Source organism: Procambarus clarkii, chromosome 9, assembly GCF_040958095.1.
Source record: "Procambarus clarkii isolate CNS0578487 chromosome 9, FALCON_Pclarkii_2.0, whole genome shotgun sequence".
NCBI classification, from domain to species: domain Eukaryota; kingdom Metazoa; phylum Arthropoda; class Malacostraca; order Decapoda; family Cambaridae; genus Procambarus; species Procambarus clarkii.
The window spans coordinates 29,605,049-29,630,496 of record NC_091158.1 but is presented as its reverse complement, the minus strand read 5'-3'; the positions used below and the strand labels follow the sequence as shown (position 1 = coordinate 29,630,496).

General features: G+C 45.1%; 1 protein-coding gene across 3 annotated transcripts in view; it reads left to right on the top strand.

Annotated features, from left to right (window-relative positions):
- LOC123748977 (nicotinamidase) overlaps positions 1-25,448 on the top strand; it is a 232,780-nt gene that overhangs the window by 78,886 nt on the left and 128,446 nt on the right. For 2 of the 3 annotated variants that reach the window (XM_069321296.1, XM_069321295.1), the window contains exon 4: positions 12,710-12,814. The exons of the other annotated variant lie outside the window; for it this stretch is intronic. In XM_069321296.1, the coding sequence (XP_069177397.1) occupies positions 12,710-12,814 (105 nt within the window). The remainder of the gene's footprint in view (positions 1-12,709; positions 12,815-25,448) is intronic. 3 annotated transcript variants of the gene reach the window in all.

The following is a 25,448-nucleotide window of genomic DNA, read 5'->3' as shown; positions in this document are numbered from 1 at the left end:
CGCTCTTGTCCCATCTCTCGTAAAGGCGTTGCGTATTCCGACTTTTACCCGGTTATCCATTCCTCAGTCCTTACCCGTTGGCAGGCTTCTTGGTTGTCTCTTACTGGTAACAAGCTACGTACTCTTAAATGTTGTGTTTCCTCATGGCCGTCCTCCTTCCACCGTAACCGGCGGTGGGAAACAGCTCTGGCGAGATTGCGTTTTGGCCATACTCGCTTAACCCATGGTCACTTGATGGAGCGCCGCCCTGCTCCTTATTGTCCTAGTTGCATTGTCCCTCTTACGGTCGTGCATGTCCTTCTTGAATGTCCTGACTTCCAGGACGAGCGTGTGTCTTGCTTTCCGACCGCCCCTCGCGGTCACCTGTCCCTCAATAGAATTCTTGGTGACTCGGATACTTTTGATATCGTTCGCCTTATGCGTTTTTTTTCTCGTATTGGCATCCTTGGTGATATTTAGCGCCCTCTGATTATTTTGCGCATTTGATGGTGCTACATAGCCTTCCCGGTTTGGTGCCTTCTTTTGATAATTACTTACTTACTTACTTGCCACCACTAGATGGCGTCGTCCATTTCGTAGGGGTTTCGGGAGCAGACTCACAGATGGCGTTGACTTCACTGCTCCGTGCTCTGGCGAGGAACTTGGGTTCGTAACAGTCACAACAATCTCCAATGGATTATGCTGACTTAGAAAGCTATTATCAAGCTGGTGCAAGTAAATCTGAGGAAATCAAATGCCAAATAGAGATATGTGGCTGAACTTGCCCACACCCGTGGGTGTGGGCAAGTGGCCTCGAGTGAACGAGTGGGCCTCGTAGCCTGGTGGATAGCGCGCAGGACTCGTAATTCTGTGGTGCGGGTTCGATTTCCGCACGAGGCAGAAACAAATGGGCAAAGTTTCTTTCACCCTGAATGCCCCTGTTACCTAGCAGTAAATAGGTACCTGGGAGTTAGTCAGCTGTCACGGGCTGCTTCCTGGGGGTGGAGGCCTGGTCGAGGACCGGGCCGCGGGGACACTAAAAAGCCCCGAAATCATCTCAAGATAACCTCAAGATAACACCAGTTTATCAGAAACAGAAATATACGATGTTATGATTGATCTGGCGATTTATGAGGATCAAACTCAGGCCACGTTACAGCCTTTCTTCAAAATAATTGCCCAGAACAAGGCCTCATCAGTTTCATATAATCCGAGTTCTAGCTGAAGCTCGACTCCCTCCAATTAATTTACCCAATTTCTGAGGAAAGATGAGGAAGATTGGGACGAATTTTGGAACAAATTCGTAGACTTTGTGGACTCAAAACAATCTTTACCTAAGAGTACAAAATTCTTTTATCTACAAGGTCAATTATCACGTGAAGCTAAATAAGTAGTATCCCATCTGAGGTTAACTAAAGACGGCTATGACCTCACAGCAGAGCTCTTCAAGGGTAATTATGATGATCCAGAAGAAAGAACATCACACTTAGTTCATGAGCTGTTGCATTTACCCCTCACCAGAGGCTTCAGATGATTTACTCCAAGACTTTAAGCTGAAGGTAGAATCCATAATAAAGGCCCTCAGCCTAACAGCCAATACAACAGAAGCTGAATGGGTCTTGAAAATAATTGCCCAGGAGAAAATACCTAGGGACATATTGAGACAAATGAGTGCTTACTAAAATAAAAGTATTTTATCCTTAAGTGAAATATTTGAGGGTTTACGTTTAGTAATTCATCAACTTCATACACATGACAAATTAAAACCACCAAGTAGACCTTCATTGGGGGCAACTGCACACACCTGTTATAGGTGTGGACACGAGGGTCATCTGACTGCAGCGTGCAACATGGGAGCAACTGGTAAGGTGCATATTTTTTGAGTGGATTTTCCGCCCCTGTTGCTTTCGAACGGTACTGAGGATGGAGTGGGTACTATGCCTGAGGCACGTGATTGCCTGTCTGCTGCTCCGCCTGTTGAGACGAATTCTACAGCCTATGCAGCATGTTTGGTAACTGCTGTGGCCCCTGGGGATGTTGAGCCGGTGTGAGTGTCGGGTCGTCGCCTGCGCTGCGTGTATTGAAAGATGTCAAGCCGAAGCTTGACATCCTTCGTGGTTTATGTCCTGCCTGTGAACGTGGTCCCGGCTCCTGGGGACATGGGTTCTGCTGTTTTAGAGGAGGTGCTTCGACAGGGGAAGGAGCCTGCCGTGTGTTGGTGACTGTAGTTCAGATGCTTTCATCCCTTTGCAGAAGTGTGCATGCCGGTGTTCTGAGGCTGTTTCCCAGGATGATGTGGACAGTGTGGGTGATGTGGACTCTTTGGAAGGTGTGGGTGTGAACCGTGTGGATGTGATGATGGTGGCCATGCCTGCAGTGGGGCCTGTTGGGAGTGGTGTGGAGCGGCCTGTCTCAAAGCATTCGTGGCAGGCTCTGAGTGTCTCCCCTTTTGTGGTGTACCTTGGGAGAAGGTGGGGGGGGGAGTATGGTGCTCTGGCATCCCCCTAGATTGACAGGGCTGTCAGGGGCTCCTAGCTCCTTCTTTTGCCTCCTCTTCCCTGCGCCTCTTGCTGTTAGAACCCCTGATGATCGGTACCTCGTCGTGGTGTTGAGGAAAGATGTGCGCCCGGGGGCCTCAGCTCCTGTGCCCAGTGGCAGGGTCGATGCCGCACCTGCATCCCCTGCGGTTCCCCCTCCTTCGTTACTTCGGTCTGGGGGCAGCCCGGTGGTGCTCTTTCCACTATCTGGGCGCCGCGGGTGAAGGAGTTTGTTTATAGGGTGCTATCTTGAGGTTATCGTGAGATGATTTCGGGGCTTTTTAGTGTCCCCGCGGCCCGGTCCTCGACCAGGCCTCCACCCCAAGGAAGCAGCCCGTGACAGCTGACTAACACCCTGGTACCTATTTTACTGCTAGGTAACAGGGGAATAGGGTGAAAGAAACTTTGCCCAATGTTTCTCGCGGGCGCCTGGGATCGAACCCAGGACCACAGGATCACAATTCCAGTGTGCTGTCCGCTCGGCCGACCGGCTCCCTAGATTGTGCTGGATAGAATTGTGTGCTGGATTGTGCTAGTGCTGGATAGGATATCTCAGCCGAATGCGCAGCCTAGTGGCCAGGTTCCCTTTGACACGTGGATGATTTGAGAAGTGTACTGTTTGTGCTTTTTTGATATACAAGTTCCCGGAGAAATATTAGATGTATTGTGCACAACGCTATGCCATAGATCAGCTGACGCCATAAACGCAACATTCCGCCCTATGGTGCAGCAAGTCTCCCTCTACCATCCACCTCTTGTTTTAGTCGCCGCTCCTCTATCTACAGCATGCCACGACTAGCACTTCTGACATTGTTATCCTCCTCACCATGAACGCGTTTCCCAACATCTGTCCCGGACCAGTCATCGTAAGGGTAAACCCTTCATGCAAACTGCACCTAACCTCAAGAAGAAGACCTTCAGGAATCAATAACAGTAAACCAGAGTACCAAAGGTGCTCCAAATAAATCTAAACATTCTAATTTCACACAAAAGGGGAACAGTTGCAGAGTGGGCACATAAGCCTATAGTTACTGTCTCACCCAAGGCAGTGACCCCAAAGGGTACTGTAAGCTATGGAACATGTTTGTTCTGTCAAGAGAAACATTCAGTGTACCACGGCCCCAATTTTCCTGATCGTGACGGCCGTTTCGAGCGACTCAGAGTGGCAACATTGCATGAGGTGCCTCAGGAAACACAACCTCCTCAACTGTGAGACCCCAATTACACTGGTGTGTAATTGGGGTCTCACAGTTGAGGTGAAACAAGGGTCAGCACCATGCAGCATTGTGTGGAGACACCAAAATAAAGTCTCCAAACCCCAAGGTGGAAGATAACATTCCCAACACACTACAGTACTGCAAGGTGCGATTTAAAATCAGTGTCCTATCAACGAAGACCAAAAATACTGCGACTTTGCCTACTGCCCAAATTACCAACCAAAATAAGAGGGTCAGTGTCCATACGCGATGGTAGTTTGACCAAGGAGTCCCAGAGAACATTTGTCACCTAAAGGGTGGCAGATAAACTACAATTAAAGTCTGTAACCAAGGTGACATTGAATATTTCAGGGTTCCTAGCTGATACTGGTGTTATCAGCTAGGAACTATCTTCAAGTCTACCAGGTGGTACAGGCATCAGTACGATTAGGCAGCTACATCTGTCAGGTACAACCCATTGTGGTGAACACACTTCTGATAGACGTACATGTATAACGTCTGGGAGCTACTGCCAAATTCCTGAGAAATATAGGAATAAATTTGGCAGATAAAATTAAGTTTGATCACCTCACCGACATAGGAATTCTTGTAGGTGCAGACTACTATCACTAATTCATCACTAGCCCAAATAAATATCAGGGCGTATATATATATATATATATATATATATATATATATATATATATATATATATATATATATATATATAATGCTAAATTCTGCAGGGGCAAATTACTCAGTCCAAGTATTAAGTCTGGGAAGACCTATGCCTGCAGACAAACAAAATCAATAGAAATCTAAATGTCAATGATTATACAACTCCAGTAGCATTCTAGTAAGGAGAATACAAATGACTAAAACATCAGAGGTTGATCATTATATTATCATTTAAAGCTAAAGATGAGTTCGTGAGGCCTCAATGACAAATCAGTGAACAGTAGCCTAAAACGGCTGCACGTCACTGCGACCAATGTCATTGAACCCACTGCAGTCTCGGAACCATACTTGACTTTAATGAGTGACTATTCTATCCTCTGAATCAACTAACTAAATTAAATCCAATTTGTTAGTCAACTAAACTCCAGCAACGAAGCAAAAGGGAGCATAACTGACTATATAAATCCAATGATTTTGATACTTTTAATATTTAGTCAAGATGTTTTCCATGGGCCTCAGTGTTTATATATCAGTGACTAGTTACCTGAACAAGCTACAAGGCAATAAAACTATTGTCACTGATCCCACTGCAGTCCTAGAATCATACGTGACTGCAGTAGCTGATCACATTTAGTCCTCTGGGTTTCATAAAATGTACTTAGGCTAGAAATTTAGCCTCGCAAGATTTAGCAGGGAAATGAAATCGTCTAAAACTTCCAACCCCTGCAACTCTAGTATGGGACGTCCATCCTGTACGAACTGATGCACAAATGTGTGATTACTAACTACTAACATCAAATTATTCTAAAAATTCTGAGGAGGGGTATCGGTGTTCGTCTGTTGTAAATATTAGATTTCGGCCCGTGTTCGGTACTCCGGGAATTGTCGGGAAAACCTGACACCATTTACTAATATTCAGTAAAATAGGCCAGTAATATTGCTGTGGTTTTGTAATAATAAATTAACCCTAGAAATAGTGCTTTAATCACTCGTAAAAACTAAGGCACAGTGGAAATTTCCTACGGTAGAAAGACGACATGTTGCCACATGTCATTAAATTCACCACCTATAATGGTAATCATTCTTATTATTGTAGTCTCTGTACTGTAAAAATCATAAAAACATTTCACTTGAACTATCTTAATTATCAGTACCAAATTAGAGTAAATGTGGGCCCTGTGTCTACTTCCTGATAAAACGTATCTGGAGAACAAGGGACGCGGTCAGTGGGAGAGGAAGGGCAGTCGCCATTTAATTTACCAAGTTTAGGTGGGGCAAATCTATCTGCAGAAATTTTACCCTAGGACACAAGTATTATGGGTTGTAAAGTGCTCCCATTATCAACACGATCTTCATATACTAATAAGGGAGGTGCATCGTTCAACTGCATTTTTGTTCTGGTTATCCGAAAAGGTAGTAAGTAATAATTATGTATGACAATCATTATTATTCTAGATGGTCCATAAAACCATAATATATAGAATACCATAGATAGATGGCCTTCTATCAACAAATATTGCTAACTATCCATCTTTGGAATTATGTGCCAAAGTTTATTTGTATATTTAGTTTCCTTCATGAGTGGACTGTATAATAAAACATTCAGTAATAGGATGTATATCAAGTATTTAGCAGCAGACCATATATCATAGGTAAATATGAGTTTCACATATTTCCACAGTGAGGGGGCTTAGTTTTAATTGAGATAAAGCAGGATTAATAAATTAATTATATATAACTTTATTTTTGGTATTTATTTACTTTAACTAAACTAGATTAATTTCCTGCTCTATTTGTTTTGTTATTAATCAATAAGGTTTAACAGTTCAGCTGTTTAGTAGATCTGCATTCCAGCGTCTTTAGTAGTCCTGTCTGTTGGCCAGAGTCACCCTCATGTTTAACATGTCGCCCACTCCTCGTCGTGGCTCGTAGCTGCCCACTCCTCGTCGTGGCTCGTAGCTGCCCACTCCTCGTCGTGGCTCGTAGCTGCCCACTCCTCGTCGTGGCTCGTAGCTGCCCACTCCTCGTCGTGGCTCGTAGCTGCCCACTCCTCGTCGTGGCTGGTAGCTGCCCACTCCTCGTCGTGGCTCGTAGCTGCCCACTCCTCGTCGTGGCTCGTAGCTGCCCACTCCTCGTCGTGGCTCGTAGCTGCCCACTCCTCGTCGTGGCTCGTAGCTGCCCACTCCTCGTCGTGGCTCGTAGCTGCCCCCTCCTCGTCGTGGCTCGTAGCTGCCCCCTCCTCGTCGTGGCTCGTAGCTGCCCACTCCTCGTCGTGGCTCGTAGCTGCCCACTCCTCGTCGTGGCTCGTAGCTGCCCACTCCTCGTCGTGGCTCGTAGCTGCCCACTCCTCGTCGTGGCTCGTAGCTGCCCACTCCTCGTCGTGGCTCGTAGCTGCCCACTCCTCGTCGTGGCTCGTAGCTGCCCACTCCTCGTCGTGGCTCGTAGCTGCCCACTCCTCGTCGTGGCTCGTAGCTGCCCACTCCTCGTCGTGGCTCGTAGCTGCCCACTCCTCGTCGTGGCTCGTAGCTGCCCACTCCTCGTCGTGGCTCGTAGCTGCCCACTCCTCGTCGTGGCTCGTAGCTGCCCACTCCTCGTCGTGGCTCGTAGTGGCCCACTCCTCGTCGTGGCACGTAGTGGCCCACTCCTCGTCGTGGCACGTAGTGGCCCACTCCTCGTCGTGGCTCGTAGCTGCCCACTCCTCGTCGTGGCTCGTAGCTGCCCACTCCTCGTCGTGGCTCGTAGCTGCCCACTCCTCGTCGGGGCTCGTAGCTGCCCACTCCTCGTCGGGGCTCGTAGCTCCTTGCCATGGTTCATAGCAGCACCTACCAGCAATTTAATATTTATTGGGGAACAACAAGAATTTAAGACAAATAATTTAATACTAATGATTTAATACTAATAATTCACACTGGTTATATATTAATCCATGTTGCTTACTTGTGATAAGTGATTGTCACTCAGCATAACCAAGCTCATGCCTATCTAACTAGAATAATTGCCATTTCACATAACGCTGTATTTACCATATTTTGTGCCTAAAACAGCAGGTATTCTTCAGGTCAGACATAACAAAATTTGTCTTCGGCTTGTAAACGTATCTGCATTGTTAGCCATCAACTGGTGAACAGGTCAAACAAATGCCACACCACACATCTTAGTCCCAGCAAGTCTTCCTCTGCCTCCCACATGCATTCATGCAATAGTCAATATTTATTCAGAGTAGCGTTGGTTTAATGCAAATCCTCACAGGATCAAATTAAGTATTATATTTATATGTTTGGTGTTAGAAGGCATACAAGTTGTGGTTATCTAATTATCAGAGCGATGATTATTAATTTAGTCACGTAATTCTCGTGATGACGTGAAATGAACTGGTCACAAACGTTTCATCGGTTCTTATATTATCGTAATTAATACTATTATAATAACGGCGGTATAACTCATAATTGTTCAGTTTATTAGTTCATAAATTGCAAATAGTCTTTTAAGCTCAACATAGGACAAATCCTCAAATCTGAACCCCTCCATGGTGCTTCCTTGCCATGGAGAGGGGCTCACATACACCTCCCTGGGACTGGTATGGGTAGCCTTTGCCCCCCTCTCCTGCCCCCTCTTTGGGTGGTGTATGTGCAGAAGGGCACCACTTAGGCGCCTTGTGAACCATCAAACCACCCACTGGAGGGGCCGCCCGTGAGGGGGCTGCCCTGAGTGGATGGTTGGGTGTCCAGGCTGGGGAGATAGTTGGAATAGGGTCTTAGCACCAGTGTGGGAGAATTGACGATATAGTAGGACTTACCTGTTGAACAGAGGGAGCACCGCTGGGGACGACACACCCTTCCTGCACTGGCCAGCGCTCGGCCTCCCTGGCTGCCCTGGTAGGTGGTATCCCTTGGTTCCAGGTCTCAAACGTTTAAATTGATTGATGCATGACAACATTACTTCTCTTACCCAGGCTCATGGGGTGGGCGACCAGGCCCTTGAGTTGGACTGTCCTGGATGATGACCGGGCTCTGTCGCCCCTGCTACAGGGCCCGGTTTAGGCCCAGAGCAGACTGCTCCTTCCAGCTCCCTTCCCTCCTCTGTGATTGGGTCGAGCCCCAAGCCCTCTGAGGTGACAACCTCGTCCCCTTGCACGGCTCCATCTCTCATTGTGACTACTGCGCCTGATGACCCCTCTCTAGAGGTTCTAACTGCCGTCCCCGCCACAGCCGCTCTAATCCATCTTAACATTTCACAGTTTTCGCCCCTTCGTGTCTGTCTCCAGGAGCCGATGCATGGTGCTTGTCCTGGTCGCTTCCATAGTTATTGGTTTCTCCCCCCCCCCTTCACCCAGTGGTTGCTGAGACCCATAACTCTTCTGCTCTCTTGATTTGCTCTGATGTTCCCTTCGTCCACTTAATTTTTCCATCGCCCCTCCATTGTTCTGCTGCCTGTGTCTTTGTGCGTAAATGGTACATGGTTTGTTCCATTTATCTCATCCCAACTGTCCCACTTTTTCTTCCCGATCTTAAACAGCTACTGGACTTCTTGTGAGAGCCTGTGCTCCTGCTGGGTGATTTCAATTGTCAACATACCCTCTGGGGTGATGTTCTGACAAACACCCAGGGTCGCCTTCTTGAATTGTTATCCTCTCTTCCTCCCTGTCTCTTCTGAATTCAGGTGAGCCCACTCATTTGGACTCTCAGACTCGCACCCTTTCCTGTCTTGATCTTTCTCTTTGCTTGTCATTTCTTTACTTAGATTTCGAGTGGCAGATTCTTGATGACCTCCATGGCAGTGACCATTTTCCCATCCTTGTTACCTTTTTCTCTTTTCACCCTCCCCTCTCCTTCATTAGGTGGCGGTTTGCCGAGGCTGATTGGCGCCTCTTTTTGCCTCCGTGCTACTATCTCTGACCTCTCCATTCTGCATCTCCCTCGGTCCCCCCTCCTTTTTCATGACACCATCTTCAATGCTGCCTTTCGCTCTATTCCTCGCTCTTCCTCTTGGGGAACGCGGAAGTGCTTTCCTTGGTGGAATGTGGATTTCATTTGTTTCAGAAAGCGAGTTCAGTGGCCCGTATGTCCATCCATATGGCTAAATGTGCGTGTTAGATGCCTTATATCTCCTCCATTACGTCCGAAACTCCTCTGCAACTGATTTGGAAGCGTATCAAAATAGTGGGTATGCTCGTTCCCCATGTCTTGCTGGTCCTTCACCTCCGTGGTAATCTTATGGCGGACCCGTTGCAGGTTGTGACCGAATTGGGTTCTCACTTTTCATCTGTTACCTCAGGTTCTCATCTTTCTGAATCCTTCCTTCTTCGTAAGCCTATTCCTGAATCTCGACCTTTAAATTTCTGTACCCCTGTCAGCCTTTCCTATAACGATCCCTTCTCTCTCTCTGAGCTTTAGTCTGCTCTGGCATTTTGCGGTTCTATGGCGGCGGGCTCCAATGGCATTTATTATGAGATGCTACGGCATCTCCTTCCATGTACGTCTCGGTATTTACTGAGTCTGTTTAATCGGGTCTGGGAGTCGTCGTCAATCCCTGAGGACTGCCTCGATGCTGTTGTCCTCCCTGTTCGGAAACCAGGGTTTCTCGGGTCATCCCCCAAGGACTTCCACCCTAATGCCCTCAAGTTGTGTCTGCAAGCTCTTTGAACGTATGTTAACGTTCGTCTGATGTGGTTCTTAGAACACAATCACTACCTCTCCCCTTCTCAATTTGTTTTTCGCAAGTGCCACAGCACAATGGATGTCCTGGTGAACTTGAAGGCCTATATTCATACTACTCTTGCTGTGAATAACTCCGTTGTTGCCATCCTTTTTGATCCGGACAAGGCTTGTACCCCAAAGTAATGCTCTGAGCACAACTCTTTTGGTTGCCCTCAATGGTCTTCTATCCTCCCTTCCTTCTGGCATCATCTCCACCCTCTATGTTGACGATCTTTCCCTTTGTTGTCGGGGTGATGAATCCTCTCCTTCAATGGAGGCTTCAACTTGCGATTGATCCCGTGTCGTCTGGGGCCTCTGATCATGGCTTAAAGTTCTCTACATCTAAGACTTGTGCTATCACTTTTACTCAGAAGCACATTATTCTTCGTCCCTCTTTGTCGCTTTATGGTCATTTCCTTGAGTACAAGAATTCCACTTAGCTTTTGGGGTTAATCTTTGACATTCGTTTTTCTTGGTCGCCCCATATCTCTTATCTCCGATTTGAATGCTCTAAGGCCCTTACCCTCTTTAAGGGTTTGTCCCATACTTCTTGGGGTGCGGATAGGCGCACGCTCCTCTCTTTACATTCCTCTCTCTTTCTCTTCCTGTCTAAACTCGATTATGGTTGCCCTGCTTACTTGTACACTTCTCCTTCTACGCTTCGCTGTCTTGATGCTTTGCACTATGCTGGGTTGCGCCTCAGCTCTGGTGCCTTTCGTTCGACTCCCGCCCTCAGCTTGTACGTTGACACTGGCATCCTATCTCTCCAGGATCGCCGTGATCATTACTGTCTTCCCTATCTTGCGCGGTCCTTAAAACATCCTTCCTCTCGCCTCTGTTGTGCCTTGACTTTAGCCTCTCCTGTAGTTCCTGTTCCTCTTCACCACCTCCCTCTTTCTGTTCAGCTATCTCGTTTACAAGGATTCTCTTTCCATTTGTATTTCTAATGTTTCTCCTCATATTGTCCCTTCCTTGCCCCCCGCCCCCCGTGGAGAGTCCCCCTTCCAAAGTTTTGTACATCCTTGACTTCCTTGAGCACTTTTCTTCACACTCCTGCACCTTTTCCATCTTCACCGATGTGTCTACGTCTGTGAACGGTGTAGGCTACTGTGTTTTTTCTGACCACACTTATATGTCGCCTTCCTACAGAGACTAGCGTCTTCACAGTGGAACTTTATGCTATTTTCTATGCTCTCCGTCTCCTGCTTTCTCGTTGTCAATCCTCCTTTGTGGTTGTAGTCGACTTTCGTAGTGCCCTCATGGCTCTAGGGTCTTTTTATCCTGTCCATCTGGTGGTCGTAGATATTCAACGTTGGCTGTTTCTTATCTCTAGTAAATTTAAATCCATATTTTTGCTGGGTTCTTGGTCATATTGGTCTCTTTTTAAATGAGCGTGTGGATGCTGCCGCTAGAGATGCTTTCAGCTCTTGTCCCATCTCCCGTAAGGTATTCCTTATTCTGACTTTTACCCGGTTATTCATTCCTACATCCCTGCTCGTTGGCAGGGTTTTTGGTCTTCTGTAGTTGGTAACAAACTGCGTACTCTTAAGCGTTGTGTATCCCTGTGGCCTTCCTCCTGCCACCGTAACCGGCGGTGGGAAACGGCTCTATCAAGGTAATGTGTTGGCCTTACTCGCTTAACTCATGGTCACTTAATGGAGCGCTGTCCTGCTCCTTATTGTCCAAATTGAATTGTCCCTCTTACAGTCGTGCATATCTTTGTTGAAAGTCCTGACTTCCAGGATGAGCGTGTCTTACTTTCCGACCATCCCCCGTGGTCACTTGGCCCTTGAAAGAATCGTTGGTGAATCGGAAACTTTTGATACCGTTCGCCTCATGCATTTCTGTTCTCGTATTGGCATCCTTGGTGATATTTAGCACCCTCTGATTATTTTGTGCATTTGATGGTGTTATATAGCCTTCTCTGTTTGGTGCTTTTTTTTAATAATTACTTACTCCTCAATTCTGAAGGATATAGTATAAATTTAATCAAACAAGTCTCCCAATAGGATGCAGATAGTGGTGTCAACAACTGTGAATGCTTAACATAATACCACCTGGATGTTCAAATGTCGAAGCAAGTGGATCACCACAGTTAGGCCATCAAGCCCAAAATATATGCTTGACTTCGTCACAGTAACAACAACCAAATCCAATCTGGTTTATTTTCGTAGTCTTGTACATTAGATGAAATCATATTCTATTATGATCACAGCACTCAATTTAGGATATTAGTTTATTGAACTTTGGAAGGAATATAATTACCGACGAGTTAGTTCTTCTAAGTAGAGGTATAATTTTCCTCACACTCTAACATATCTAAGTAGCTTAACCATAAGAGTTCTGACAATAATCCTTTTGCAAAACTCTGGCCTTTAAATTATTTTTGTGGGGAGGGGGTAAAAAGATGAATATTCTAAGCCGTTGCTGTATTCACAGTATTACTGTATTTTGTATAATACCTTGAAGGAGTCCATATTTACGATTATAAATGAGATTTCTAATGTTTAGCAGCGTCGTAAATGCTCCGGATGTTATCCTGTTTGTGACTCTAGTAATGTGTACTGCAATGTGTGGGTGGTTACTGTTAATATGTCTAGCAGAGTGACGGTGATTGTTGCAGGTGCTGCGTCCTGTGACGGCTCTGGTGGTGGTGGATGTTCAAAATGACTTCATATCTGGATCCCTTGGTCTTAATATTAACCTTGAAGATCAACATGGTGAGAAGGTAAGGCAGACAATTATCATATTCATTTAAGCAAGTATTGAAGACACTTTGTGTTGAAAATTTTGATCTCTGAGATTTTGTCAATTAGTCTTCCGTCTCATTGTAATTTTAAGATGTTTGTTGTTTTTCGAACGTATTTGATGCTTTCAACATTAGTTGTAGATATTGGCTGTGCCTTGTGTTAAAGTTTAGAGCACAACTTACTTACAACATGTTTACAGCCATTTGACGTTTCTTTATTCGTTACAGATGCTTTGTTTTATTATTATTTATATTGTATATAATGCCTTTGTCATATTCTTAAGAATATATTTTATATATCGGTTATACTCATTGATACATCACATAAGCGTATACACACACAAAAATCAGTAGGACACTGAGGAGGATTCAAACTTGCACAGTGAGCACACAGTTGAACCCAGGATTACAATACATTTTCGCATATCGTTCTTTAATTGTTATTGTTGTTGGTGTATCTTGAGGTTATCTCGAGATGATTTCGGGGCTATTTTTTTTTTTTTTAGTGTCCCCGCGGCCCGGTCCTCGACCAGGCCTCCACCCCCAGGAAGCAGCCCGTGACAGCTGACTAACACCCAGGTACCTATTTTACTGCTAGGTAACAGGGGCATAGAGTGAAAGAAACTCTGCTCATTGTTTCTCTCCGGCGCCTGGGATCGAACCCAGGACCACAGGATCACAAGTACAGCGTGCTGTCCGCTCGGCCGACCGCCTCCCAGTTAAACCCAGAGTATGGCAGGGTTGTATGATGCCAGTCTGGTCATTATTGTTAATGTATTACAGGGTTGCATGATGTCAGCCTGATTATTTAAATTTTTATTTTTCCCCGAGTGGCGAGTTTATTGGGCAGCGCCACTCAGCCTGTGAGTGGACATACCGCCATAGCAGCATGTACAACACTCCCCAATAGGAAAAAAAAACCCACTGGGTTGTTCATCCTGTCACTTGTACCCAGGCATAGCTGGGACTTGCTTAACTCTCTCAATTGAACAGCTTCTGAAACAAGAAGATTAACATTTGTTAACCCTTAAAAACTTACGTTATCTTGCGGGTGCAAAATGGGGAATCTTTTAAATTAAGAACAGAATCTATATTTGACAAATACTATTTTCCTAACTCAAACAATGTGGAGTTTATTATTCTACACTTATTTTTAATGAGTTCTAATTATGTTCACGTTCTCATGGGTAGTAGTCCAGGCGGTGTTTGTCACTCTCACTACAGATTCTGCTACTCTGCTGCTCAACTGTTGCTTCCATTCCGAATCCCCATGGATATTTGTATTGAAGACAGATTCTTGCTATTACTGAGTCTCTCCCATAGCTACCTCCTCATCGTCCATAGTGATTAGGATTGCCAGCTGCAACCAAATTGTACCAGCGTACAAATTCACTGATTGGTTCTTCTATCCTTTCCTCTGTTACCTGATAATACCTCGAATTTGGAGAAGTGTTTTGGTATGAATTATTCAATATGGTCTCCTTCAGTGCCTTCAGCAGCCAGCACATCTGCTCGTTCATTTCCACAGATTCCAACATGAGGGGATCCACATACACAGTTTTAAATGTAGATACGATAGAGCCCAATAGGCTCAGGAATCTGTACACCAGTTGACTGACAGTTGAGAGGCGGGACCAAAGAGCCAGAGCTCAACCCCCACAAACACAACTAGGTGAGTACAACTAAGTGTGTACAGATCTAGGGGGAACCAGGGCGCTGGTGGCCGAGTGGACAGCACGCTGGATACGTAGTCCAGTGGTCCGGGGTTCAATTCCTGGTGCCGGTGGAAACAGATGGACATAGTTTTTTCACCCTGATGCCCCTGTTACCTAGCAGTAAATATGTACCTTGGAATTAGACAGCTGTTACGGGCTGCTTCTTTGTGTGTGTACTCACATAGTTGTACTCACCTAGTTGTGTTTGCGGAGGTTGATCTCTGGCACTTTGGTCCCACCTCTCAACTGTAAATCAGCCGGTGTTCAGATTCCTGAACCTATTAGGCTCTATCATATATACATTTGAAACTGTGTATGGAGTCAGCCTCCACCACAACACTACTTAATGCATTCCATTTGTTAACTACCCTGAATCTGAAAAAAAATTCTTTCTAATGTCTCTGTGGCTCATCTGGGTACTAAATCTCCACCTGTGTCCCCTTGTTCGTGTCCCACCCGTACTAAAGAGTTAGTCTTTGTCCACCCTGTCATTTCCCCTGAGAATTTTGTAGGTGGTTATGTCTCCTCTTACTCTTCTGTTTTCTAGGGATGTGAGGTTCAGCTCCCTTAGCCTTTCCTCGTAGCTCATACCTCTGTTCCGGGACCAGTCTAGCGGCATACCTCCGAATCTTCTCTAACTTCGTCTTGTGTTTAACTAGGTATGGACTCCAGGCTGGAGCTGCATGCTCCAGGATTGGTCTTATATAAGTGGTATACAGGGTCCTGAACGACTCCTTACACATGTTTCTAAAGGCAGTTCTTATATTGGCCAGTCTAGCATACGCCGCTGAAGATATCCTTTTGATGTGGGCCTCTGGAGACAGGTTCAGTGTGATATCAACCCCCAGATCTTTCTCTCTATTTGACTCTTCTTGCAGGATATCACCTCCCAGATGGTACAATGTATTCAGTTTCCTGTTACCTTCGCCTAATTTCATTACTTTACACTTTCCTGAATTGAACTTTAGTAGCCATTTTCTAGACCATTCCACCAGTTTGTCCAGGTCGTCCTGTAGTCCATGTATAACTTTTAAATCTAACCTTTTCGGTCATATTCAACAACATATGTTTACAAGAAAGACTTATTACAGACTCGTGGGTTGGTTGGTGTTGTCGTCGTTGATCCTTCTCTATGGACAACCCAACCCACAACTCGGCAGAGTGCTTATACTAGGAGATCACCCTTGGCGCTTCTGGCTCTTGGAGAGGGGCTCGACGTCACACGTTTAGGGGATGCGGCTCCAACACTTAGCCTCGTTGTCACGTGCACACACCCACTCGAGCCGCTGTGACTCCCCACTCTCTCCTTATGAGATATGATCTCCTCAATCCCCTATGACTTACTAGTATTACCTCCTACCCTGTCCACAGCAGTGGTTCTTGGTTCTTTCTCTCTCTCTCTCCTTCTTTACTACCTCCTGGGAAGCCTCACTAGGACAAGGGCAAACACCAGCAAATTGTGACACATTTACTTGACAAAGCACATACACGATACATACACACATATAATAATAATGAATCCTATACTCTATAATATCACAATCAGGTTGCACTCCAACACCATCAGAACTCTATTATCAGCTTATCAAGGGGTATCCTATCTCCTGGTTCGCCACCTGATACCATTAACCACCTCAAGTTGGTCAAGCCTACATACACTGTTGCACTATCGGCAAGATAATGTATATATAGAAAATCAGCATTTGAATGCAATAACATATACCAGTATAAATGTTCATTGATACTTCAGTATAAAAACTCCTTGACATAAGAATGCCAACAGTCACTCACCTCTCATTGCGTCTTGCACGCTAATGACAACCAAACACTATCAACTCCCTACTAGTAATCCACCAGAACTTCCCCTTCCACCTCTGGAAGTTCACAACCCTAATATCCTTAGGTTCTTCCGGGCTTCACTACCAGGATCCTCTGCAGCTCCTCCAGGCTGCTATCATGAAGTTTCCTTGAGTAACTACGGTGCTTCACCCTTCTGCTAGGTTCCTCCACAGCTCTCTTGGCTGCTACACCATGAAGTTTCCCCGAGCAACTATGGTGCTTCTCCACCTCTGCAGAAGCACGTGACACTCCTCTTCACTGCTGCTTCTCCTCACAGCTCGAGGTCCTCTGCTCCACTACCTTGGAGTCTCATCAGCTACATCATCTGCTGGCTTCGAAGTTCTCAGCAACTTCTTCCCCAAAGAACAAACCTGCAACCCATCGACGTTCCAATAAAATGTTCCCCTTTAACACATAAACAAAAAATATTCACACAATATGTTTGCCTCAAACCTCTATCTGTTCTCTACATACAGTGAGAGTAGACTCCCCCGTTTTGGGCGGGTCCATACTCCACCTCGCCTGGCGGCGGTCCTCACTCGCTGGGAGGGTCTTCCTCCGTCAAGAGCCAGGCTCCCTCAGTCGTCCGCCAGCGCTCAGAGGGGATGGACGTCGCTCCGTGCTCCTCCCTCTTCACTCTCCTATTTCAGGCCTTCTGCCTTATTAAAACATGTCTAACCTATAAATAAACATTGCTACCGTCGCTGGGCACACGACCAACTACAAACAATCACTATGAACTGGCGTATATCGTGCTTACCACAGATTAACTGATCGAGGGCGTTTTCCCTCTGACGGCGTCTAGTCAGGGCGCTCCACACAGCCCACAATAATGCCTCCGGGCGGCTTAATATTCACTAATTATCGTCCACGACTTGAGACCACACGTCCCCAGCTCGATTCCACAGCTGGCACGTCTGCACACTTCTCTTCTCTTAGAGATATATCACTAGGGGTTCCCTTCTGACGGGAGCTCAACGGAGCGCGGCTTCCCCCTGCGATGTCTGGCACTCAAGTGAGGTCAAGGTCCTCCAGAAGCGAGCCTCACGCCTCCAGCAAAATGTCCACATCTCCTAGCCAGTCATTTATCTATTTTCTTCTGCATTGCCCATAATCTCAAACTGTTACACATATCCAACCAACTATTTTACATATGCGTTATCCTTCAATATTCGCTAGACCTTCTAATCAGGTCAGGCTTGACGAATAACTCTCAAGGAGGGAGACTCGTTTCTCCTGCAGGCTGAGATCATAACAGACTGCTACCAAAATATACTAATATATATATATATATATATATATATATATATATATATATATATATATATATATATATATATATATATATATATATATGTTGTACCTAGTAGCCAGAACGTCGTACTCGGTCTGCTATGCAAGGCCCGATTTGCCTAATAAGCCAAGTTTTCCTGAATTAATATATTTTCTCTAATTTTTTTCTTATGAAATGATAAAGCTACCCATTTCATTATGTATGAGATCAATTTGTTTTTATTGGACTTAAAATTAACGTAGATATATGACCGAACCTAACCAACCCTACCTAACCTAACCTAACCTATCTTTATAGGTTAGGTTCGGTTAGGTAGCCGAAAAAGTTAGGTTAGGTCAGGTTAGGTAGGTTAGGTAGTCGAAAAAACATTAATTCATGAAAACTTGGCTTATTAGGCAAATCAGGCCTTGCATAGTAGGCTGAGAAGTGCGTTCTGGCTACTAGGTACGACATATATATATATATATATATATATATATATATATATATATATATATGCAACAATGATCACAAAAACACTGATCCAAGTATGCAGAATAACCACATATGAAAAATAGAAAATGCTTAACGCGTTTTCGTTTACCATATTCTGAGGGTCTAGTAAATCTTGCCCCAGCCCTGAAGAACCTTAATATTAATCTAGTGTTCAAAAATGATAATACAGTTAAGTCCATGTTAATTAAGAACTCGCCCTCGTCTGTAGCAGGTTGTGTGTATTCCATCCCTTGTAATGAGTGTGCATGTGTTTACATCGGCCAGACTGGTAAATCTCTTTCCTCGCGTTTAAAACGGCATTCATACGCTATTCGTACAGCCCAGCACTCCAGTGCATTGTATTTACATTCCAGTTTATGTTATCATTCTATCGACTTCACAGGGGCAAAATGTATTGTTAAAAGTAAGGATTTTGTTGAACGAAACGTGATCGAGTCTGCTCTGATCAAACATTGTAACAACAGCCTTAATGTGAGCCCCGGTATGTACAAGTTGGATCTTTATTTAAGCCTCAATATAGCACGTCAAAACAATATAGCAATCATTTAAACACGTATGGCACTTGGAGATATAGGAGCTGCCTTGTATGGGCCAATAGGCCTTCTGCAGTTACCTTCTTTCTTATAATTCCTTTTTTCCACTTATTTTTGGTGGTCAGGTGATCTGCCCAGGCGGATATAAAGGTCTGATCAGCAATCTTATCTTCATTCTACTTTGCTCTGATGAAGGCGAATTAGCCGAAAACGCGTTAAGAATTTTCTATTTTTCATATGTGGTTATTCTGCATATATATATATATATATATATATATATATATATATATATATATATATATATATATATATATATATATATATATATATATATATATATAATATAATATAATATTTGTCACGATAATCTCCTTCAAGAGAGATTTGGCCTGCTCTTTCCTATCGTCATGTTACTTCAGTACATCTACAACATCTAGATACTACAAGCAAGTGTAGTACATATTTAGTCAAATACGTTCTGCCAGGCGCAAACGTATCACACACTCGCTCTCCAACTCCCCCCCCCCCCCCCCTCCAACTCCCCCCCCCCTCCAACTCCCCCCCCCCTCCAACTCCCCCCCCCCTCCAACTCCCCCCCCCCCCTCCAACTCCCCCCCCCCCTCCAACTCCCCCCCCTCCAACTCCCCCCCCTCCAACTCCCCCCCCCTCCAACTCCCCCCCCCTCCAACTCCCCCCCCTCCAACTCCCCCCCCCTCCAACTCCCCCCCCCTCCAACTCCCCCCCCCTCCAACTCCCCCCCCCTCCAACTCCCCCCCCCTCCAACTCCCCCCCCCTCCAACTCCCCCCCCTCCAACTCCCCCCCCCCCTCCAACTCCCCCCCCCCTCCAACTCCCCCCCCTCCAACTCCCCCCCCCCCCTCCATCGTCGCCGATCACCAAACTAGCATTTCCAGCTTGCCCGCTTCTGATTGGTGAATCGACGTCTGCCCCTCTGCACCTTAGCGCCATCTACCTAGCCGATGTCTGGGCCTGCACCAGCCATTGGAGTTAGAATATCCTGTGCTCTCAAGCTGAAACAACCATCTGATATACGCTCTGTCTATTAGTGGATGTTCTCAGCCAGCACTTTATTCTCAGCACCTGCTAATTTCATTTTGTCTTTATCCATTTTAGAGTAACATCACCACTATATCATTTTGTTAATTTTTTTAATTTATAATCTTGTGAGTTTGCACTGTACATAGCCAAGGAATTGTCTTATTCATAATTTGTTTTCAATTTTATTAAAGTTTCATTGTTCATACTATTTGTTTTGCTTGTTTTGCCTTACTTTGCCACAGGACACACAGCTACGCAGTCATAATCTTTTTTTTTTTTTTTAAATGTGATAGGCATTGACACCAGCCATTGGGAGGACTGCTGAACACCTACACTTCTTTTTTCTATGACATTTAATGGGGGGCCTGTCCACGGAACTTCACTCGGGTACTAGTACTTAAACATCAATTTGTGGTAAGTGTACTTGGCTTTGATACAGTTGCTTTTCAATATTTTCATTACTTTTAATATTTATATGGTGCTGTGTATTTTGTGTATTCCGAGGGTAGGATATTGTAAGTGTTGGATAACTGTGGATTACGTGGTGACTGGAGGCCTTTCTCAAATTACGGCAGATCATCATTTTGGTACCCTGGTACTTTGATTTGTCTTTGGGCCAAAACACCCTATCTTCTGCAATCCGACCACAGGAGGATACAGAGGACCATAGTTCCTCTAGCACGGACTACGCTGTTGAGTTGGGACCTCAACAGCAGTTCTCGTCACCAGTTGACACTGGCACCCCTATACGTCGGTCAGAGATGATGATATTTACTCAGGTAGGGAATTAGCTTTCTTTTTTCATAGCACAAGGAACGCCAATTCTGTTAGTATCATATAATTAAGTAGGAAAACCTTTGCTTCTGTCCTATAGAGACCCGGCAAGGTATCCTTACATTCTTGGACTACCTGTTCACTTTAGAAACAATTACAAGTTTCATTTTTTTCGAAACTATCGGTTTCATTTATTTAGTAGGATTTTCTTGCCTTTATTCTCTTACATTGAGTACCGGGTACATGATTTCCTGCGATTTTGATTGACTAATCATTTACCATACTAATATTAACATTAATTGTTAACGATTAAATTTCCACAGGATAGTTACCAGTTGCCACATCATCCTGTTACTGACACTTAAAATATCACAAGTATATTCGTTGTACACTTATTTGCTATTTCAAAATGTTTTGTCTCTCGGCATTTCGTAATGATCCAGCAAGTGAAGTAGGGAACTTAACTCGTGCCAAGAGGACCGAATTACTAACTCTTGCACACGAGTATCAACTAGATGCTCCCCCAGGAGCCAACAAAAATGACTTGCACAATCTTATCTTGGATCACCTCTTAGATGAAGGAATCATAGACTCTGATGTTCACGAAAACTATTCTATTGCCGATAAACATGCTCTGGCAGCTATGAAGTTGAAGCTCGAACTAGCAAACATAGAGCGGGAACAAAAAAAAGCTCTCCAACAACAAAAAGAAGCTGTCCAGATAAGAGAACATGAGGCTGCCCTAAAGAAGGAAGAACTGGAACGCGAGGCGGCCCTGGCGAAAGAAGCTCAACAACTAAGGGAACGAGAGGCTGCCCTACAGCGTGAGCGGGAGAGAGCAGCTTGAAGCAAGAAAACCTCACTTGGAGATGCAACGTGAGCACGATAAACAGCAAGCCAAGTGTTCTAGTATATCGTCGACAAGAACTCACCTTGGAAACTACACACCATACTCAGCGCCAACAAGCTACCGCTAGTCTTCCCGTAAGCTTCAATGTCTCCCATGCAAGTAAGTTAATGCCACCATTCATTGAGACAAAGGTAGACGTGTTTTTTTTACCACTTTTGAGACCCTAGCTAAAAAACTTAGCTGGCCTGAAGATCAATAGTCTACCCTTCTCAGAGTGCATCTCACAAGTAGGCTGCGGTTACTCTCAGTACCTTAGCGTCAGAGAATGACTACCAGACCCTGAAGCAAGCAGTTCTGGACGCCTACCTTCTCGTTACCGAAAGCTACAGGCGAAAATTCCGTGATTATCTAAAGGCAAGTACCACCACCTTTTTAGAATTTGCCAATACAAAGAAAAGATATTTCATGAAATGGCTGGAAGCAGCACATGTCTCTACATTTCCAGAACTCGTCAACCTCATTCTAGTTGAGGAATTCTTTAGACGTGCTCCCTCTTCCATCCGTTTATATTTAGCAGACAAAGAAGAAACCGACTACATCAGATGTGCGAAGTCGGCTGACACCTACAACCTCATACACCGGCTAACACCAGATCCACCTTCCAGTAAGAAGTCTTGGTATAGTTATGACAAAGTGAGTACCAATCAAACGAGCTCCCAATTGTATTGTAAGTATTGCAAGCAATATGGACATACCATAGATAAATGTGGAAAAGCTCAATACAAAGGCTATAGTGAAACTCCTAACCCAAATAGACTCCTCCAAAGTCCGATAAGCCTGTGATGAATGTTGGTATTCCTGTTAATGATCTCTCTCTTCAGCAAACACTTGTATCTTGGAACTGTCTCTGCCAACAGTATAGATGCGGAGGGACGTTTCAAATTGAAGATCTTGAGGGACACAACGGCTCTTCAGTCAATAATATTGAAATCGGCTGTGCCTATTTCTATTAAATGCCTATTAAACCTACACTGGGGAAACTGTCCTTATCACTGACCTCACTGCTACCACTCCGTATCCACTCGCCAGAGTCCACCTGGATTATCTTTTCGTGACCGGTGAAGTCCAAGTCGCCATCAGGGAAAAGCCTTTTCCCATGTCTGGAGTGCAACTTCTCCTGGGCAATGACTTGGCCGAAGATCTGCAACCTTCCAACCTGATCATCATGGACAAACCCCAGATATGTGATTCTGGAGTGGACAATCCCATCTTTAAGTATGTTCCAGCAGAGATCCAAGAGGGTGATGAATTTTCTCCTCTGGTTTTTGTGACCACCCGTGCACAAGCTGCACGCCCGCAACCAGCTGACTCTACTGCAACCGCTGTCCCTCAAGACCATCGGAACCTACCACCAAATCTTACTATGTTGGAGTTCCGTAAGTTACAGAGGGAAGATCCTTCATTAACACCATTATTCTTCCAGGCTGAGACTCAACCTGACAGTATCCCTGGGTTCTTCCTAGAGAATCAGTTGCTCTACCGCAGGTACAGACCCAGTAAGCTGACGGAGGATGACGATTGGGCAAATGTCGAACAACTGGTTCCCACCAGCCTATGGCCCGATATTCTACACCTGGCCCACGGAACACTTTCTCACTATGGTTTTAACAAAACCTATCACGGAATCAGACAAGACTACTACTGGTCAGGTATGGTTAAAGACGTAAAAAGTTACGTGTAACAGTGTCATATATGTCAGATGGCAGGGAAACGTAACATCCTGATTCCCAAGGTTCCGTTAATTCCCATCCTGGTGCCTGCGGAGCCTTTCCACAGACTCGCCATAGACTGTGTTGGTCCTTTACCCCGGACCAGTTCTGGCAACACTTATATACTAACCATTCTGTGTCCAACTACCAGATTCCCCATAGCAGTTCCTGTAAAGAACGTTACGGCTGATACGGTGGTAAAACAACTATTGAAGATCTTTACCCAATATGGACTTCCACGGGAGGTTCAAAGTGACTGTGGCACCAACTTCACTAGTGATCTCTTCAAGAAGACACTGGACGAGTTCCACATCACTCAAGTATTGTCCAGCCCCTATCATCCTGCTTCACAGGGTTCTCTTGAACGTAGTCACCAAACTATTAAATCACTCCTAAAGAAATTTTGCAATGAAACCATGAAAGACTGGGATAAACAACTTGACATCATAATGTGTATTTTCAGAAGTCTCCCAAATGAGTCTCTAGGAGTATCTCCTTATGAGATGCTTTACGGACGTAAGTGCCGTACTCCTCTCAAAACTTTTAAAGACTCTCTACGTAATGCCACCTTCAGTGACCCTCAGAATGTGCCCCAGTTTCTTCAAAACTTAAAACACATACTGAGAGAGAGTACATAAATTTGCTAATGACAATCTAGTGAAAGCTCAAGAGAGGATGAAGACTCATTTTGACCAACGCAGCAAAATCAGGAAATTTAAACCAAGAGACTTCGTGTTGGCATATTTTCCTATCCCAGGTTCTCCATTGCAAAATAAGTTTTCAGGACCCTACCGCATCAAGGAGTGCAGAAACAACCACAACTACGTTCTTGAGACTCCAGATAGGCGGCGGAGGACCCAGTTGTGCCACGTCAATCTACTCAAGGAGAATAAAGGTATTCCTCCCACTCTGCTAATATCACTCTCCACTTTTAAAGGTCCATACCTCCACAGTGAGACCTTCCCTGCTTCTCCTCCGGAAAGCTCTGACTCTGAGTCAGTGCCTTCCAACTCGGAAATCCTTAATGATCTTCCTACCTATTTACAGGACAGTAATAGTGCTCCTCTCAAAAAAAGTTCTTCATGAACATCAGAAGTTGTTCAACGATGATCCCCAGGAGTGTAATGTGGTTCAGCACGACATCCAGCTGCTTCCTGCTACCCGGCGGATTCGTCAACCTTTCTACCGTATCACCCCGTACAAAAAGGAAGTTTTGCGTGCTGAACTACAATACCTTCTGGATCATGGGCTGGCCACACCTTGTGAGTCCCATTGGGCCTCACCCTGCATCTTGGTGCCGAAACCGCACGGTAAATTACGCCTTTGTACCAATTATAGGAAATTGAATCTTGTGACCGTCAAGGATGCTTATCCTTTACCACGCATAGATGATATCCTTGACGCAATAGGTAATGCCAAATATTTATCCCAACTTGATTTGTTAAAAGGCTATTACCAAATAAGCTTGACAGAGAGAGCTAAGGAAATATCTGCCTTCACCACTCCTTTTGGCCTATACAGATATGAACGCCTTCCTTTTAGACTGTGTAACGCCCCGGCCACCTTCCAGAGAGTTATCAACTGCGTCATCTATGGCCTAGATCACACCTACGCCTACTTGGACGACATCGTTGTGGCAACTAACACCTGGAGCGAACATCTTCTCCAGCTGCAACGATTGTTCTCCAAGCTCCTGACAACCGGTCTTACCATCAACTTGGGCAAGTCCACATTTCCCAAAGGTGCATTATCTGCGTCATGTGATAGGGAGTGGCAGCATAGCTCCTTTTACAATTCACACTGAAGCCATTCAACATTACCCAAAACCTACGACCAGAAAACAGCTCCTGCACTTCCTTGCACTTGCTTCTTACAATCGTAGGTTTGTGAAGAATTTTAGTACGGTAGCGACACCATTGATTAATCTGATCAGCCCCAAGCAACGGTATCATTGGACCATTCAATAGACCGTTGCCTTTGAACAACTTAAATCTATATGTTCTGATCCCATTCTCGCCTCTCCAGATATCACGAAGCCCTTCATCATCAATGTCGACGCCAGTGGTACCGGCATCGGGGGCGTCCTGATGCAACAACGAGGCGTGGAGGTTCTTCCTGTTAGCTACTACAGATACAAGTTGAAGCCTCACCAGAAGAACTACAGCACTATCGAAAAGGAACTCCATTCCATCGTCCTGAATCTGCAACATTTCGAACCTAACCTACAGGGGAATCGGTCTATTTCCATCTACTCAGACCACAATCCCCTGCGGTTCCTACAACAGG